The sequence below is a fragment of the Coenobita brevimanus genome, chromosome 114, assembly GCF_032717465.1.
Source record: "Coenobita brevimanus isolate Jiangsu-jjx chromosome 114, ASM3271746v2, whole genome shotgun sequence".
NCBI lineage: Eukaryota > Metazoa > Arthropoda > Malacostraca > Decapoda > Coenobitidae > Coenobita > Coenobita brevimanus.
The window spans coordinates 7,768,722-7,787,327 of record NC_137067.1 but is presented as its reverse complement, the minus strand read 5'-3'; the positions used below and the strand labels follow the sequence as shown (position 1 = coordinate 7,787,327).

General features: G+C 44.0%; 1 protein-coding gene across 1 annotated transcript; it reads right to left on the bottom strand.

The window, feature by feature from the left end:
• Window positions 1-4,200: 4,200 nt before the first annotated feature.
• LOC145418380 (uncharacterized) lies at window positions 4,201-17,334 on the bottom strand. The gene is made up of 6 exons (XM_080286787.1): window positions 17,187-17,334; window positions 16,687-16,821; window positions 14,680-16,059; window positions 13,555-14,295; window positions 11,842-11,986; window positions 4,201-4,312 (listed from the first exon to the last, which is right to left on the bottom strand). Exons 1-6 carry the CDS (start codon window positions 17,332-17,334, stop codon window positions 4,201-4,203), a joined length of 2,661 nt encoding a protein of 886 aa, XP_080142913.1.
• Between the last annotated feature and the right edge of the window lie 1,272 nt (window positions 17,335-18,606).

Genomic DNA, 18,606 nt, shown 5'->3' with positions numbered 1-18,606 from the left:
GTCGCAGGAGAAGGATGACAAAGAGCATGTAGTGGCGTATTACAGCAAGAAGCTCTGCCCACCGAAGCACAACTACTGTGTGACCCGCAAGGAGCTGTTGGCAATGATGAAAACCCTTGACTTCTTCCATCCCTACTGGTGGGTCCTAGAGAACTTCATCAACAGGATGGACCATGCAGCACTCAGGTGGGTGAAGACATTGAAGAATCCAGAAGAACAACTGGCACGCTTGCTGCAGAAGCTGGACCAGCACAACTACAGTACGAGGTGCAGCACCATCCTGGTCAGGCACATTCGTGGCAATGTTGACGATCTGAGTCGTCGGCCTTGTGACCCAGTTTGCAAGCAGTGTAATAGGTGGTGGAGCCGAAGAAGCAGAGGAGAGCAAAGCAGAGGTGGATGACAGAAGAAATTCTGAAGTTGATGGGTGAGAAGACGCTGGAAGGGGGATCAGGTGAGGTATGGGGAGCCGGGTACGGAAGTAAAGAGAAAGTGCAGGGAGAAAAATGAAGAGTGGTTGAACCGAAGATGTGTGGAGGTGGAGCAGCTTTAGAGGGTGAATTTTCACCAGATGTACAAGAAGATAAAAAATATAACCAGAGGGAGGAGGCCAATGAGAAGTTCAGTAATCAAGAACAGGCCAGGAACTGTATTGATGGAAACATCGTTAGTTTTTAAAAGATGGGAAAAAAGTATAACGGAGCTGTATACTGACACAAGAGGTGATAGACCGGAGATGGTGAATGAGCTGGAGGAACCGCCAATTTTGAAACAGGAAATACAGGAAGCAATCAAAGGGATGAGCAGGGAAATAGTGTGGGAGAAAATGAAATATCAATTGAAATGCAGGAGGCAGCTGGTGACTTTGCGATGTAGAATATAACAGAATTGGCGAATAAGCTATATGTTACTGGCTATATTCCAGAAGTGATGAGAGAGTCGTTATTTATAACGATTCCAAAAAAAGAAGGGACAACAGAGTGTGAACAAAGGTACGATATGTATTATGAGTCAGATGGGAAAACTAGTTCTCAGAGTGATCTGAAACAGAATAGGAGAAAAGATAGACAGTAATGTGGCGCGAGAGAGTGTGGGTTCAGAAAGAGTAAAGACCCCACTGATGCAAGCTTTTCCTTGAGAATGAGTAATGTACAGACAGAGTGGTGGAAATGCAAATAGATACATATGTGTTGTAGATTTTGAAAAAGCATTTGACACAGTGAGGCATGAAGAAATGGTAAATATGTTACAGGAGATAGGTAATGATATAAGGTTGATAACAAATCTGTACTGGAATCAAAGGGCTGTGGTGAAAATAGGAGATAAGAAGACAGACTGGGTTGATATTCGGAGAGGAGTGTGTCCTGTCTCCAGATCCATTTTCATTGCATGTGCAGATGTGGAAGACGTGGCAGGATTAAGCATTGGAGGAATAAATGTGAATAATATTTCTTGCACAGATGACATGGTTTTGTTGGCGAATTAGGAGGAAAAGTTGCAGAGTTTGGTAAACGAGCTGCAAGAGTCATGCGAGAGATGTTTGAAGACAAATGCTAAGAAGACTGAGGTCATGGGAATAACGGAGAGAAGAGAGAGTATGAGAGTAATAGTGAATGTACCAGGGTGACAAACAAAGCAAGCTGAAAGTTACAAATACTTAGGGAGTCTAATGTCAGAGGATGCAGATTGTGAAAAAGAAATAAAAAGAAAAAATGTAACAGCAAAAGCAACTTTTGGAAAGTAAAGAAGACTCTAACCGACATAAGTCTAAGCAGGAAGATAAGGATAAGGATGTTAAAATGTTTTATATGGTCAACTCTTATGTATGGACGCGAAACATGGACTATAAAGAACATGAAAAAGACGATAGAAGCTGTGGAAATGGCGTTTTTACAAAGAATGCTAAGAATTCCTTGGACAGCTCGAGTGACAAATGAGGAAGTACTGAAAAGGGCAGGAATGGGAGGAAAGATTATGAAATGCATAAGAAGGAGGCAGCTGAAGTTTGTTGGCCACATATTTAGAGCTACGGGGCTTGAGAGCAACTGTTTGCTGGGAAGAGTGGAGGGAACAAGGGCAAGGGGAAGGCAGAGAATGAAGTTTATGGACAGTCCTACTGGCGGAGGAAGAAGAGTGGCGGACTTGGTCAGGATGGCGAAGGAAAGGGATAAATGATGCTCCAGGGTCGCCGATGTCACTTGACTGGCACTCTGGTAAAGGTAAAGTGATAGGTAAGAAAATCTTAGCAAGAAATGCAGCTGTACTGCAGTGACACGACCAGTGTCAGCTGAAGAAGGCCCGACACGACCAGTGTCAGCTGAAGAAGACCTGAAGAGGATGCAGATGAAGGATACAGTTTTACACCCAGTGCTAGAGTGGCTGCAGCAGAGTTCAGTGCGACCATCTTGGGAAGAGGTTTCCAAATTTGGCCTTGTGACTAAGAGCTACTGGAGTCATTTGAACAATGGAATACTGGAGTCAGTGGGAGACACCCGATGGCTTCAGCAAGTACAGTAATGAGCCGTTTAACGTCCTACCACACAGCGTCCGTTCGCTTTAACATCCAGGGACCCATAAAAAAAATCCAAAGAACAAGATGTAGCAAGTGTATGCAGGTGCAAAGCAGTGTTGCTGCGTGACGGCCAGCCAGCATCCCAAAACAAAGCGATTATGGTGCCGGCCGTATGATAAGCAGTACATGTATAACCTATACAGTTATATTGTTCATGTGTCTTAATATTTTCTTTTTTTCCTACTCATATAAAACAGTAAAAAATATACCAAAAAGTGGTATAATGTTTACATATAACAGGGTCATCAACACCAGCCACAGGCAGCCTCCTCTACTCGCACGCGTACTGCTGCTTTTGAGTGTTCTTGCGTATCCTTGCATCAGGTTTACATAACATTACATAAAGTATTATTGTCTTAATTTGGGCTTTTTATACTGTACGGTACTTTAAAAGTAATATACAGTACAGTATATACAATATACCTGCATATGTAGGCCATTTCCCAGTTGGTGGGTTAGGTTCTCTTACCAGCACACGGTTCGCAAGGGCGGCTGGGCGACTTTGACCATTCGGTATGGAGGCAGACGGCCATTTTTATACAGCTGGTGGGATAGGGTCTATTACCAGAGTGCGGCCAGATAGGCCAGGTGGCCACCCAACAGTACACAGTACTGTACACAGTATACCTGTATAGGGCATAAGTTACAGTTGTCGCTTAACATCCAGATCCCCTAACATCCTATTTTTCAGAATGTATCATGGATGCTTAGTGGCTCATGGCTGTTTTGGCAGTTGGTGGTTCCTAAGAAAATGAGGTCTGAGGTCTTTGAAGAGTCCCATAACCGGATTACTAGTGGGCATCTGGGAGTGAAGAAAACACTAAGTTGGCTACGACAAAGGTTCTACTGGACTGACATGCCAGGATGCTGATGAGTGGTGTCAGGCCTGTGATGTATGCTGTTCCAAGAAGGGACCCAAAAAACGTGGTTGTACCCCTGTTCAACTGTACCAAGTGGATGCACCGATGGAAAGAGTCGTGGTGGACATTTCCGGACCTCTGCCACACACTGAAAGAGGAAACCGATATATATGTGTCGCCATGGACTACACAAAGTGGCCAGAAGTCTATGCCATCCTGGACCAGGAAGTCAAAACTGTTACTCAGGTGCTGGTTGACCATTTCTTGTTTCGGTATGACACAAGACCAGGGTAGAAACTTCAAGTCTGCTGTGTTCCGTGAGTGGTGCAGGTTACTGAGGATCAAGAAGACCAGGACAACTCCACTAAGGCCATAGTCAGATGGGATGGTGGAGAAATTCAACTGGATGCTGGGACAAGAACTGGCCAAGTACTGTGTATAGGGACAGACAGAATGGGACCAGAAATTACCTGCGTTGCTGATAGCATATCAGTCCGCATCCCACAAGTCCACTGGCTACACCCCTGCAAAACTGATGTTGGGCCACGAATTACAATTGCCAGTTTTGCTAATGGGAAGACCACTTGGTGAAGAGCTTTCTACAGATACCTCTAGTTATGTGATGCATCTTCAGAAAAGACTGGCTGGGGTACATCATCAAGTTTGAGGAACACTGAAGTTTTCAAGTGAAATGATGAAGCACAAGTATGATACCAAGGCAAGTGAGATGAGCTTCCAGGATGGTGACAAAGTCTGCTTGTACAATCCTCAGTGACAGGGACAGTCACCGAATCTGCAGAGCCCGTGGAAGGGGCCCCTGCACTGTGATGGACTGCTGTCAGACACAACGTACCGGATTCGGGGAGGCATGAAGTCTCGCCTAAAGGTGGTAAACATGAATCATCTATGGCAGTACCATGGGCCAAGACAGTACAGCTGGAACGTCTTTGAGGAATCAAGGAGCTGAAGCAGAAGAGGACGGTGACAGTCCCTAGGGAAAAAGTGGAGTGGACCGTGTGGGGGGAGCAGGGACGTTGTCAGAGGCGGCATAGAAGACCTGATGAGTTCAAGGACTATTTTGAGTATAATGAACTGTTTTCTTAAGATTAAGGATTATGTTGTATATATTGTGTAGCTTTGTCGGGACAACAATAGGACTAGGGAAGGCGTAATGTTAAGAAGCAGGTGTGCAAGGTAGGTGGATAGTTCTTCCATTTCTAGTTATTAGACGGAGTTGTCAGGTAGACTATTGATGTGAGCAGAGATATTTTGTAATGTTGCGCGTTATTTTTTTTTTCTCTATAATATTTTATTTGGATGATTGTTACCTGTCCCGCTCCGGAGGGGCTTAGGGACGGGTATTGTTTTCACATGGTTTGTCTGTCTGTCTGTTAACAACTTTATACGAAAACTACTGGTGCGATTTTGACTAAAATTACAGGGATGATGGGCTATGACCTTCCGCTCACCTGATTAAATTTAGGGACAAATTAGGCCGAAGCCCAGGCTGTAGGCCCAAAAACTGTAAAAAGAAAAATATTTTTTCACCATAACTCCTTTCAAATTCATGTCGACATGAAATCAAATCCTATAACATGCCTCATTACATCAGGGGGGTCACCCCCCAGTTAGCGGTAGGGGGGGAACAGTATCATGTACGTCGAGCCTAAAATTTCAAATGGGCATAAAATAGTTAATTTTCACCCGATTTACTCCAAATTTGATGAGACATCTTTTACTAGATACCCTGTTGTTTTTACATCATCACTAAAATGACTGCCGGGGACGGGTTTGCTGTGCTTTGGCACCGCATATTGTTAAATTATGTAATATTGAGATTTCATTTCAATTTCTATGCTAAAGCATTTGGAGTGCTACGTAATGAAAGACAGCTCTTGGAATATTTTGGATGTCTCCGACTTATAACTCTGTTGCTGCTGGGAGTACCTAAAATGTTCGAGTGGCAAGGAAGGTTATGAAAATGATGGGAGAGAGAGAAGAGTGAGTAAGTTCACTTGTGGCCCTTGTGAAGTTAGTGTAACTCTAGCATTTGTGAAATTAGTTAAACTTAATTGGCAATAGCTCACTAAAAGATCGAACTCTGATAGCAGTTGTGCCAGAGCAAAGGCCCAAAAGTCATTAGCATATAACGCTTACTTAAAATCAAAAACATCTGAATCACTTTGTCAATTTAAAATTGCTAGAAACCATGCAAAATATGTAATAAATCTCCCTAAATCAAACCTTCTTCAAAATCAAGCATCAAAACTACTTAACAACCCTAATGACAACAGAACATTCTGGTCAACTCTCAGTTCTTTCAACAATAACTTTAACAAGCCATCATCCATTCCACCTCTAAAATCTTCAGATGGTAACATTACTAATGACCCTCGTGGGAATGCGAATATCTTTGCCAATACATTTGCCAGAAATTCTACCGTAGAGGAAGTCGGCCAGAACGTCCCAGTACTATAACTTGACTCTACCGTCATTGTCCCACTTAAAATACAGACTAGATACGTAAAATCCATTCTAGACAATTTATCAACCAACAAAGCTCCAGGACAAGATGGAATTCCTCCAACTGTTTTGAAAAAATGCTCCCCAGAACTTGCCTCTGTTCTACCTAAATTATTCAGACTGTGAACACATACTTCATCATTCCTTAATTCATGGAAAGAAGCCAATATCCACCCAATTCCGAAGAAAGGAAGTTCCCCTGACCCCTCTGATTACATACCAATAGTTATCACATCTTCTCTTGGTAAAGTATTTGAAATTGTAATTAATAATCACATAGTTAAACACCTTCAATCAAACAACTTAATTAGTAATAGACAATATGGTTTTCGCCAAGAAAGATCCACCATTGACCTACTCAGTCTCCTGACTTATACCATCCATCAATCAATTGACCAACATGGAGAAGCTCATGCAGTAGCACTTGTTATTTCTAAAGCTATCGACAGAGTGTGGCACCGTTCCCTGATGTCCAAACTCCCATGCTATGGACTAACGTCTTTTGTTCCTCTGCTTTCCTCATATCTCAGTGACAGAAAAACAAGAGTAAAAGTAGGTGATGCATATTCCAATTTCCAGTCAATTAACGTTGGTGTGCCACATGGATCAGATTTGGTGCCAACCCTATTTCTAGTTCAAATTAATGATCTCTCATCTGTCACCCACAATACCATCCATTCATATACAGATAACTAAACACTCCACAGTTCATTCACACTCAAACACCCATTTAAGAAGTTTAATATCTCTAACTCTCAACTCAGTACAGCCATCTCCATAAATCATGTCTTATCTAAAATGAATGAGTGGGGACAAAATAACCTTGTCTCATTTAATGCTAGTGGCTCTAATGAGAGAAGGCAGTGTTTGGAAACTCCCTGTACTGTTGTTTGCAGATGATACTGTGTTTTTAAGTGAAGACGAAGGGGAGCTACAAGGCTTGGTGGTTGAGTTTGGGAGAGTGAGTAAAAAACGGAATCTAAAGGTGAATGTAGGGAAGAGTAAAGTTATGGTCTTCGAGAGAAATGAAGTCAGTGAATGTACAGTGAGGTTGGATGAGGAGGAAATGGAAAATGTGAGTGCTTTTAAGTACTTGGGTTGTGTGATGAGTAAGGATGGAAGTATAGAGGGTGAAGTACTTGAAAGGGTACATCAAGGAAGAGAGGTTGCTGGTTCCTTGAAAGCAGTGGTAAGAGACAGGGAAGTCAGCACAGAAGTGAAAGAGTTACTACATGACAGTATTGTGATACCAACTCTAACGTATGGAAGTGAAGCTTGGACGTTGCTGGAGGGTCAGGAGTCTAGTGTGAGAGCAGTGAAAATGAGTTATTTGAGAGGAGCATGTTGAGTCACATGGAGAGACAGACTGACAAATAAGGAAGTGAAGGAGTGTTGTGGTGTGGATGTGGATGTGATAGGATAATAATAATAATAATAATAATAATAATAATAATAATAATAATAATAATAATAACAATAATAATAAACTTTATTTCCACATGAGTGGTTATTCTTCATACATAGTATTGACAATGGTATATCCAATAGTGTACAGTTGTCTACATAAACTGATGTGCCTAAGTTAGAAGGAATTCCTTTAGTTTTGCATTGAATGAATATATATTACTGGCTTTTTTTTATATTTAATGGGAGTTGGTTCCATATCTTAGGTCCCTTTACAGAGATGGATTTGGCACCAGTGTTAGAGTTTACTTTGGGGACATACAGGTTATTTTGTTGTCTGGTAGTAGTTTGAGTTACACAATTTACAGTAGGGAGAGATAGAAGATAATCTGGGTATTGACTGTGTAGTTGTTTGAAAATTTTGACAGCTATGTTGAAGATTATTATATTAGGAATATTAAACCACTTTAGTTCCTTTAAGATAGAGGTAACATGATCATATGTTCTAGCTCTCCCATCTACTATTTTAGCAGCAAAATTTTGTAGTTTTTGGACGTTATTGAGTAAAGTGTTGTTTATTGAGCCCCATATTGCAATACAGTAGTTTAGAAGGCTTAGTACAAGTGACTGAACAATGACTTGCCGAGTTGACCTATCAAAACTATTTTTTATTCTGTTAATATGCATTAAGGCTCCTGTAACCCTTTTACTTATCTCGTTCACATGGGTGTCAAATATAAGGTAGCTGTCCATGTACAGTTCTAAGTTTTTGACATAATTACTTGGTTTAATATGACTGTTACCAAAATTAACAGTAGTGTTTGGTGGTATTTTTGCAATTAGCTGACGGGTCCCTATGAAGATACTCTGAGTCTTGTTTGTGTTTAGAATAAGTCCATTTCTTGAGAAATATCTTCTGGCATTATTTAGAGTTTCTTCTGCCTTACTGATTAGAGTATTTAGTTCATTTAGTGTACCACAATGAAGGAAATGTGTGTCATCAGCATATTGGACCAGTGTGCAGTCATTAAAGTTTTGTGCCATGTCATTGACGTATATATTGAACAGTATTGGGCCTAGGATTGAACCTTGAGGGACACCATATGCCACTTTTACATTAGAGGAAACTGTATTATGCATACGCACTCTTTGTGATCTATCACTAAGATAGTTATCAAACAAGAAGCTATCAGTGTTTACTTTATTTAGTTTATTAAGAAGAATATTATGACTTACACTATCAAATGCTTTGGAGAGGTCACAAAGAGTTAACAGAGATATATGTTTGTTTTCCATGTTTTTATATATATTTTCTGTTATTACTGTAAGCGCTGTATCTGTAGATAATTTAGGTCGGAAACCGTGTTGAGTGTTTGATAGCAGTCTGTTAGTTTCTAGGAAGTTAGTAAGTTGATTAGCAACGATTTTTTCGATTATTTTTGAAAATATTGGTAATAATGAAATTGGCCGATAGTTGCCTATGTCACTCGTTAGGAGAAACACACTGGGGTGGTTTGGCAATGTGGAGAGGATGGAGAGTGAGAGACTGACGAGATGAGTGTATGTGACTGAGGTGGTAGGGGGGAGAGGGAGGGGGAGTCCAAGGATGATATGGAGGGATGGAGTGGAGAGGTATATGAGAGAGGGGTGTGTGAGCTGGGAGCAGGCCAGTGAAATGGAGGGGGACTGAGCGACATGGAGGCATTTGTTTGTGGCCACCCCTTACGGGATTAAGGTGTCTGGCAATATATAGACAGGCAGAAAACCAAATATATACAATTTACTAATAGACAGATATTGCTAGATTAGTACATTACCTCCAGTGCCACTAATATTCCCATCTCCGAAAGTATTGAAATTCTCGGTGTTTCAATTAACAGTGCCCTAATCTGGACCTCTCATGTCAGATCACTTGCTAAAACCGCCTCAGAGAAAGTTGGATGATTGAACAGAGAGCATAACTTTTTCACTGACGAGCAGTTAGCTATAATTTATGAGTCATGTGCGCTGTAGCTTGAACATTGCTCACCCTTGTGGAATGGATGTGGAAAGGTTGCACGAAAACAACTAGACAAAATTCAGAACAAAGCTGTTGTAATTATTAATAACCCTGCTATTATTAATAAACTACCTCCCCTACATGTAAGAAGGAATGTTGCCTCCTTTGCAATGTATTATAGATACTTTTATGGCAAAAGCTCAAACGAAGTTGCGTTCATTGTGCCACTTCTCCATGCCTTCCTTCGTGCTACACCGGCGTCTGGTAGCGCTCATGACTGGAATGTCACACAACCATACTGCAGAACTTCTGCCTATCAGAAGTCTTTTATTCCCCGAAATGCATCTCTCTGGAACTCGCTTCCCCGGAGTTGTTTTCCCCCAAACTTCGACCTACAGCTGTTCAAGTGCAACTGTTACAGATATTTTATGGATGAAGAATGCCAGTAATCTGGTGTATGGATTTTTTTTATTCATTTGTTTTTCCTTCCTCTGTTCTGTTATTAAAAAAAAAAAAAAAAATGTAATTACCTGGAAAACAACAATACGAACCTGAGATGCTTGTGTTATTACTACACCTGAGTTGATCTTGTGTACATTGACAGGCTGATCTCACGAGGAATAATTCACTGAGTGACATCTTTCCTTCACTGAACTACTGCTGTTAGGACCTGTGACAATATGGGACGAGGACCTAACAACATATTGTATATGTAAGTGACCTCTCCAATTACGTGGCTAATGTATGACTGACTTGTTCCATGGAAAAGGGAATCGCACAGATGGCACCAAAGAAACCCATGTTACAAGGCTAACTGTTAGAGTGAGAGCCAAATATTTTCCAAAAGTCCTCGATTTGCTGATCTTGAAACATTCTGACCCCCTAGATCATACTCTAAAGGTATAATGAGTTACTTCCGGCCTCCTCGGGAGGTCTTATGGTCATCCTGAAACCTTGTAGCTTCTGGCAGGTCCTGCCTCAATAACTGAGTCATATCGTTACACCTTTGTTGTCACAAGCTGCAATGCTTGGGTGGGAAATCCATTTCGTTGAGGAGGAGGACTCATGGCCTATGGAGGCTATGTTTTGCCAGTGTCAAACTCTGCAGGGATAATTTGTTACTCACGGTTTCGTCACGAGGGGTAATGGTCCTTCTGAAACCTTGTGGCTTCTAATATATCCGGCCTCAATAACTGATTTATATTGTCATTGCCCGCTCCAATGCTTGGATTAGGATCTCCATTTAGTCGAGGAGGACTTGCGACCCTTGCAGGCTATATTTAGGCAGTGTCATACCCTACATGGTTACTGGTTTACCTTATGCCTCCTCGGGAGGCCTTATGTTACTTCTGAAACCTTGCAGCTGCTGGAAAGTGTAGCCTCAATAACCGGGTCATATTGTTAGAGCTTTGTCGTCACATGCTGCAACTCTTGGATAGGGAATTCCATTAACTGTGGAGGACTAACGGCCCATGCAGGCTATGTTTAGCCATTGTCATACCATGCAGGGATAATGAGTTACATACGGCCTTTTCAGGAGGTCTCATGGTCCTTCTGAAATCTTGTGGATTCTAACAGGTCCTGCCTCAAAATTTGTGTCATATCGTTACACTTTTTTTGTTTAAGCTGCAAAGTTTGCATTGGGATTTGCATTTACTTGAGGAGGAGGACTTAACGCCCTTGCAGGCTATATTTAATCGGTGTCATACCCTGCGCGAATAATGAGTTACTTACGGCCATCTCGGGAGGGCTTATGGTCCTTCCGAAACCTTGCGGCTTCTAACATGTCCTGCCTCAATAACCAAGTCATATCATTTTTGCCAGCTCCGACGCCCGGACTGGGAACTCCGTTTAGCTGAGGAGGGCTGACGGCCCTTCCAGGCTATGTTTAGCTGGTGTCATACCCCGCAGTATTCATGAGTTGCTTACGGCCTCCTCGAGAGGTCTTATGGTCCTTCTGAATCCTTGCGGCTTCTAAAAGGTCCTGCCTCAATAAGTGGGTTATATCGTTACACCTTTGTTGTTTCAGGTTGAACACTTGGATTGGGAATTGCATTTAGTTTGTTGAGGAGTACTTACCACCAAAGCAGGCTATGTTGAACTGGTGTCATACCCTGCAGGGATAATGAGTTACTTACGGCCGACTCGGGAGGGCTAAAGATCCTTCAGAAACCTGGCGGCTCCAATGCTTGAATTGGGAACTCCATTTTGTTAAGGACTTATGGCGCTTGCAGGCTATATTATACTAGTGGCATATCTTGCAGGGTTACTGAGTTACTTACGGCCTCCTCAAAAGGTCTTATGATCCTTCTGAACCTTGTGGCTGCTGACCTGTCCAGCCTCAATAACCGAATCAGATTGTTACAACTTTTTTGTCACATGCTGCAACGCTTGTATTGTGAATTCCATTTGGTTGATGAGGACTTACAGCCCTTGCAGACAATATTTAGCCAATGTAAGACCCTGCAGGGATATTAAGTTACTTGCGGCCTTCTCGTGAGGGCTTATAGTCCTTCTGAAACCTTGTGGCTTCTAACAGGTCCTGCCTCAATGACCGAGTCATATCGTCATTGCCAGCTCCAATGCTTGGACTGGGAACTCCATTTAGTTGAGGTTTACTTACGGACCCTGCAGGCTATATTTAGGCAGTGTTATACCCTACAGGGGTAATAGGTTACTCACGGCCTCTTCGGGAGATCTTATGGTCCTTCTGAAACCTTGCGGCTTCTGACAGGTCCTGCCTCAATAACCGAGTAGTAGTTACACCTTTGTTGTCACAAGCTGCAATACTTTTTAGGGGAATTCCATTTATTTGTGGAGGAAGACTTACGACCCTTGCAGGCTATGTTTATAACTGGCCCTCCCTCAACAACTGAGTCATGTCACTACAGCTTTGATGTCACCAGCTGCAACGTTGTATTGTGAAATCCACTTAGTTCAGGAGGACTTATGGCCCTTGCAGGCTATATTTTGCCGGTGTCATATCCTTCAGGGACAATGAGTTACTTTAGGCCTCCCCGGCAGGTCTTATGGTCCTTTTGAAACCTGGGGGTTTTCTATCATGTCCTGTCTCATCAACCGCGTCACATCGTCAATGCCACCTCCAGTGATTGAATAAGGAACTTCGTTTACTTGAGGAGGTCTTACGACCCTTGCAGGCTGTATTTAGGCAGTGTAATGCCCTGCAGGGTTACTGAGTTTCTTACGGCCTCTTTGGAAGGTCTTATGATCTTTCTCAAACCTTGCAGCTGCTAAAAGGTCCAGCCTCAATAACCGAATTATAACGTTACAGCTTTGAAGTCACATGTTGCAACGCTTGGATAGGGAATTCCATTTAGCTGAGGTGGACCTACTGCCTTTGCAGGCTATATTTAGCAAGTGTCATATCCTGCAGGGATGATGAATTACTTACGGCCTAATCGTGAGGTCTTATGGTCCTTCTGAAACCTTCCAGCTTCTGAAAAGTCCCATTTCAATAACCAAGTCACATCATTACTCCTTCGTTGTCAAATGCTGCCACGTTGTATTGTGAATTCCATTTACTTCAGGAGGACTTACGGCCTTTGCAGGATTTATTTAGCCAGCATCACACCCTGCAGGGATAATGTGTTATTTACGGCCTCCTCAGGAGGTGTTAGTTATTATCACTGTAGGGGGTTTTTGTAAACTAACATAAAGCAAAACAACAACTCACCATTATAATAAACGGTATGTGAATATGGCGTTTTGATCAGTACTCAGTATAAATATGCTAGGCCTAATAAATCCTGAGTACTTAGCTGTGGTGTTGACGGTAATAAATGCAAAGAGAGATGGATAATCCTTGGAGAATGCTTAAGGCACGTCTGTACTAGCTGGTGGCAAGGAGAGAACTATTTACAAAAATGTGCTGTCGTGGGCGGGAATATTTAAACCCGAAATCCACGACATACTCCCCCGCCCAAAATACTGTATATACAATATTTACAATTGTCCCGTCCCAATCAGGGTACGCCATAGTTGGGAGGAACTTAAGGCGGTCCGACGTGATGTCCTCAACGGGGCATCACATCGGTCATTTACCGGTGTAGGGAGGTGTTGGGTAGCGCCGGTTTGGCTGTCATCTTCTTCCCTTTCTATATCAATTTCTAAGGGATACAGCTTAACCACTGGTCTCGTGGTCAAACCGGCGCCTGTCTTTAGCTGTACTACCCTACATTCTTGATCGGGACCATATAACAATTTGGTAACCCGACCTAGTCGCCAGAGAAGTCGAGGTCCATCGTCGTGTATCAGCACGACATTCCCAACTTGTGGTGCTGCCTTCCCCCTCTTGTATGTCAATTGACGGTGTTGCTCCCTGAGAGATATTAGGTAGTCAGTGGTCCATCTCCTCCACAGATCTCGTGAAATCTTTGTCACATATAGGAGACGTCTGTTTATCCCCGAATTAGTCCGCCAGGTGATGTCCGTGAGATCATCATCCCTGACTTCCTGTTTCGGAAACTGTCTAAGACGCCTCCCATTAATAAGTTGTGAAGGAGTAATAGGGAATGGCTCTTCAAGGTCACCGTATGTATATCCAAGTGGACGGTCATTGACTGTGGCCTCAAGTTCCAATGATACAGTATCCAGTTCTTCACGGGATACTAAAGCTCGACCCAATACCTTTCTCAGGCCAGCCTTTAGGATACCTATCACTCTTTCCCAGATGGCACCGAACCATGGCGCCCTGGCTGGTATGAACCGCCACTCACAATTTACCTTTACCAATTCACTCTGTAACCTTGGATCATTTTTTAACTCCCTCAACACACTGGCTCCACTTATAAATGTAGTGGCATTATCACTAATTATGAGTTCAGGGAAGCCTCTCCTGCTACAGAACCGACGGAAGGCATGAATGAAGGACTCACAAGAGAGGTTTGACACCGTCTCAATGTGTATAGCCCTAGTAACTGCACAGGTAAACAAGACTACATATAATTTTCCTACGATACCCTTTTCTTTAATGGGTAGAGCACCAGTGTAGTCTACTTCTGTTACTTGAAATGGGTTCACTTCCTGAACCCTAAAGTAGGGTAATGGCGGAGCCTGTACAGCACTATATGGGGCACCTTGTAACCTTTTACAAGTTATACATTTCCTTAAAACCTTCTTTACAACTTGTCTGATCCTAGGAATCCAAAATCTTTGTCTTATGTAACTTACAACATAACTTACTCCACTATGGCTACACACCTTGTGGCAGTACTCAGAAAGGAGAGCTGCTAACCTATGTTTACTAGGTATTAGGATAGGGTACTTTGCTTCCTCCTTTAAGTCCGACAACTGTAACCTACCCTTACAACGCAACAGCACACCTTCCATATAGAGGCCTAACTGCTTCACAGCATTACTTGGTGTGCCCTCTCTAGTGGATAAATAATGGTAATCCTCAGGGTATTCTTCCATTTGAGCTAACTTAATCATTACTGATTCTGCTGTCCTTATTTCCGGCACTGTCAAATAAGCCAGCATTGCCTCATGTGTTCTTTGCCTCCTATCTTTCAGTGTCTTGATAAATCTCAATACCCATGCCAACCCATGCCTTGTCTTCACATAAGAACCATATCGGTCCCACTTCAATATGGCAGGAAGGGTTACCGATACTGGCAATGACAGGGTCTCTTCAAGGAGACAACCCGTGGTGGCGTCCCCAACTTCCTCAAATGGACCATTTTCCGGCCACATTTTTTGGTGAGGTAGCCATGTGGGCCCTCCCCACCACAAAGAAGAACTTATTAAGGACGCATGTGACTTCCCTCTGGAAACCATATCACTGGGGTTGTCCTTTGTAGACACATAACGAAATTCAGCATCAGGGACTAATGCCTTTATTTCGTCAATTCTGTTCTGAACATATACAGGCAGCAGTTTTTTACTAAACAACCAGTATAGGGTTATCTGGCTGTCCGTCCAGAGGTATATTTTTTCTATGCTTAACTCGTCCGCATAGGCCTCAGAAATATACTTGGCGAGACGAGCTGCTAGCATGACAGCAGTCAGTTCTAATTTTGGTATAGTGAGGGGTTTAATGGGTGCTACTTTGGCCTTTGCCATAGCTAATCTACTACTTCCCCCACTAACTAAGTAGGCTGCTACACCATAAGCAGTGGTGCTTGCGTCACTAAATAGATGCAGCATGACCTTTTTGCTATCAGTGACTTGGCGGGGAAATATAATACTGGTACTGTTCATCATATCCTCATATATCCCCTGCCATTCAACTTCCTTATCTTCCGGTATGGGAACATCCCACCCACATTCAATACGCCATAGATCTTGCACAAATTTTCTTGCACGGATGGGCACCGGCAATAATACTCCCAGAGGGTCAAAAACACCTGCAGTTATGCTCAACACCTCACGTTTCGTGTATACTGTGGGTCTGCTTTCGTGTCCCTTCACCTTTAACATATCCATATCAGTTAGCCAAACAGTGTCAAGCACTTTTACCTTGTCCTGAACTTCAGAAGCCAAACCCTTTAGGTGGGGTAGCTTCCGCAATTTCACACTGTTTGTTACCCACTCTCTTAAGGACAAATTGGCACTTGAAAATACTCTCAGGGCATCCCAACACAATTGTTGTAAAGCATCCTCATCTTCCTTGGTTCCTTGCAAATTGTCAATATACAACCCTTTCCTTAATTTATCAATCAAGGCTTTATCCTCCTGAACCACTGATAAATGTTTTTGTATGGTGGCATTCAAGAGGAATTGGGAACAAGTGGCTCCAAACAATACTGCCTTGAACCTATATATAATGTAAGGGCTATTTAGATTTAAAGGTTCAACAGGCCAAAGAAATCTAGTGGCATCCCTATCCCTTTCAGTTAACCCCACCATAAGAAATGCCTTCTCGATGTCACTCACCCAGGCAAAACGATGACACCGAAAGCGCAACAATATCTGTGTGAGGTCATTAACCAAAGATGGGCCTGCTTGTAAGCAGTCATTCAGACTATATGCCCTCTCATGCTCTCTAGCTGAACAATCAAACACTACTCTAATTGGTGTTGTTAAGCTATCTTTAGTGACACCATGATGAGCTAGATAGTGTACAGGATGTCCTACCAGACTCTTGTCCTCCACCTTTTCTATGAAAGCTCTTTCTAATTGATCCTGGATGACTTTACTATACTGTTTGCAGTAGTTGGGATCCTTTATGAATTTACGCTGCAAACCTCTTAATCTGCCTAAGGCTAACTTGAAATTATCAGGCAACTTATCAACGTTTTCTTTCCATGGTAATTCTACAATATATTGTCTCTGTTCTTTGGAATATTGTACCGTTTCATAGAAGTTACCTAATACCTTCTCTCCCTTCTTATCGGTCTCATTGGGACTAATACCTATGTGATCTAGGTCCCATAGAGCTGTCAGATCCTTGATTTCTGGAGTAGTATTCCTGCCATCAATATTTGCTAACTCCATTATCGGATCTGCAGCCAGTTTCAGAACAGTTACCAACTCTACATGAGTACCTTCTTCTTCTGACCGATAAGTGCCACTCAGTGTATAACCATAAATTGTGGGTAACAAAACTATGCCTCCTTCCCTTATATAGCCAGCGTGTACAAAGTGATAATAAAAGTCCGCCCCAATCAGCAGTTCGACTATATCCCCACTAGTGACACTTGGATCTGCTAACTTGTAGCCTCGAGCCTTCAGATCCCGCACATTATGTTGCAGCGCCTTCCCTGGCTTAGGCTATAGTTAGGTAGTTCGTCTACAACCACCGCCCTCAACTTGCGCACCTTTCTACGATGGCAGTAAAACAACTCCACTACCTCATACTCATCACTACCCCTAGAGCCAGTAAATCCTTGCAGTTGTGAGCATTGATCTAATAGAGCCCTAACCTTGCTCTGCTGGGCATTGGCGGAGGACGAGGCCCCACCCCTGAAAATTGTAGAGCTGCAAAGGGGCGAACAGCTCACCAAGGCCACTGTCATGGGCTACCCCAGGCGTATGCCGGTAGGAATCCTCCTACAGCACCCCCTAGTGGAGGAGGCCAAGCGCTGCCAAAATCAGCGCACGCGGGAAGAGACCCTGCAGGTCACAGTCACCCTGAGGGGCCCGCTAATACCTTCCCTCGATCTAGGGAACTGGGGCGAATTCCACCTGCGCCCCTTCACGCCAGAGCCGCTCCGTTGTTACAGGTGCCAAAGATATGGACACCACAGGGCCAACTGCCACCGCCCCCCAGTCTGCGGCATTTGCAGCGCCAGCCACGACACCGAGCAGTGCCTGGCAAGGCTGAAAACAAAACAGCCAGTAACTTCACGATGCCCCAACTGCTCAGGATCGCACCATGCCTGGCACCCCAGCTGCCCAGCCAGAACGAGGAGAGTAATGAAAGGCCGCGAGCAGCAAGTGGCATGGGTACAGGAGCAGCAGGCCATCAGCCTGACTCCAGCCCCTCCAGGTACCTTCGTTTGGGGCCAACAGCGCCGCCCCACGGAAAAAGTCCCAGCCACCAGCGAGGCAGAATTCCCTCCGCTGCCTACCACGCCGAGCCCACCGCTACGCACCACGACAGCAGTCCCCCCACCATCTGCTCTCACCCAGGTCATCACGACGGCAGAGGTACACTCTCCAGCCTCGCCACCGCAGCACCCAGCAGCCAGGGCCACTCTCAGTCCCTCCCAGGTCCCCATTCAGCAGGAACCTGTATTCACCCTCGCGGAGCTCGACGGCATTGGGAAACAGATTGTCCAGGCCTTAATCCTAGGGATCAAACAATTGATGGGAATAACGTGCCCCACACACCATATCTCAGCCGCAATAGACGGAATCATCAAGGAGGCCGCCGACAAGAAGCGAAGCGGCACACCTCAGCCTGCACCCCCTCCAGAGACCACCAACCCCCCACTGCGCAGGGCGGCACGCCCGAGACGGAGGGGACGGCCTCGACACACCGCTACTGCATCCAAGAGGGCTCAGAACCCTCGTCTCCCACCCCCCCCATCAGAAGATGCGCCGGCACCGGTGGCAGTCGACACGGTGGTCGTGGTCGAGGCCCCGGCTTCCCTCTCGGGCGACAGCCCCCTGCCCCCCATGACCTGCAAGCAAACCCTGCAGACATCCGAATATACAGTGGAACTGTTTGGGGATCAGACATAAGCTCCCCCTCCTGCAGGAGGCAGTCGCCAGGGATCAGCCCCACGTCTTCCTCCTGCAGGAGACCTTACTCCCAGACAGTTCCCCCTTTCGGCTACCTGGAT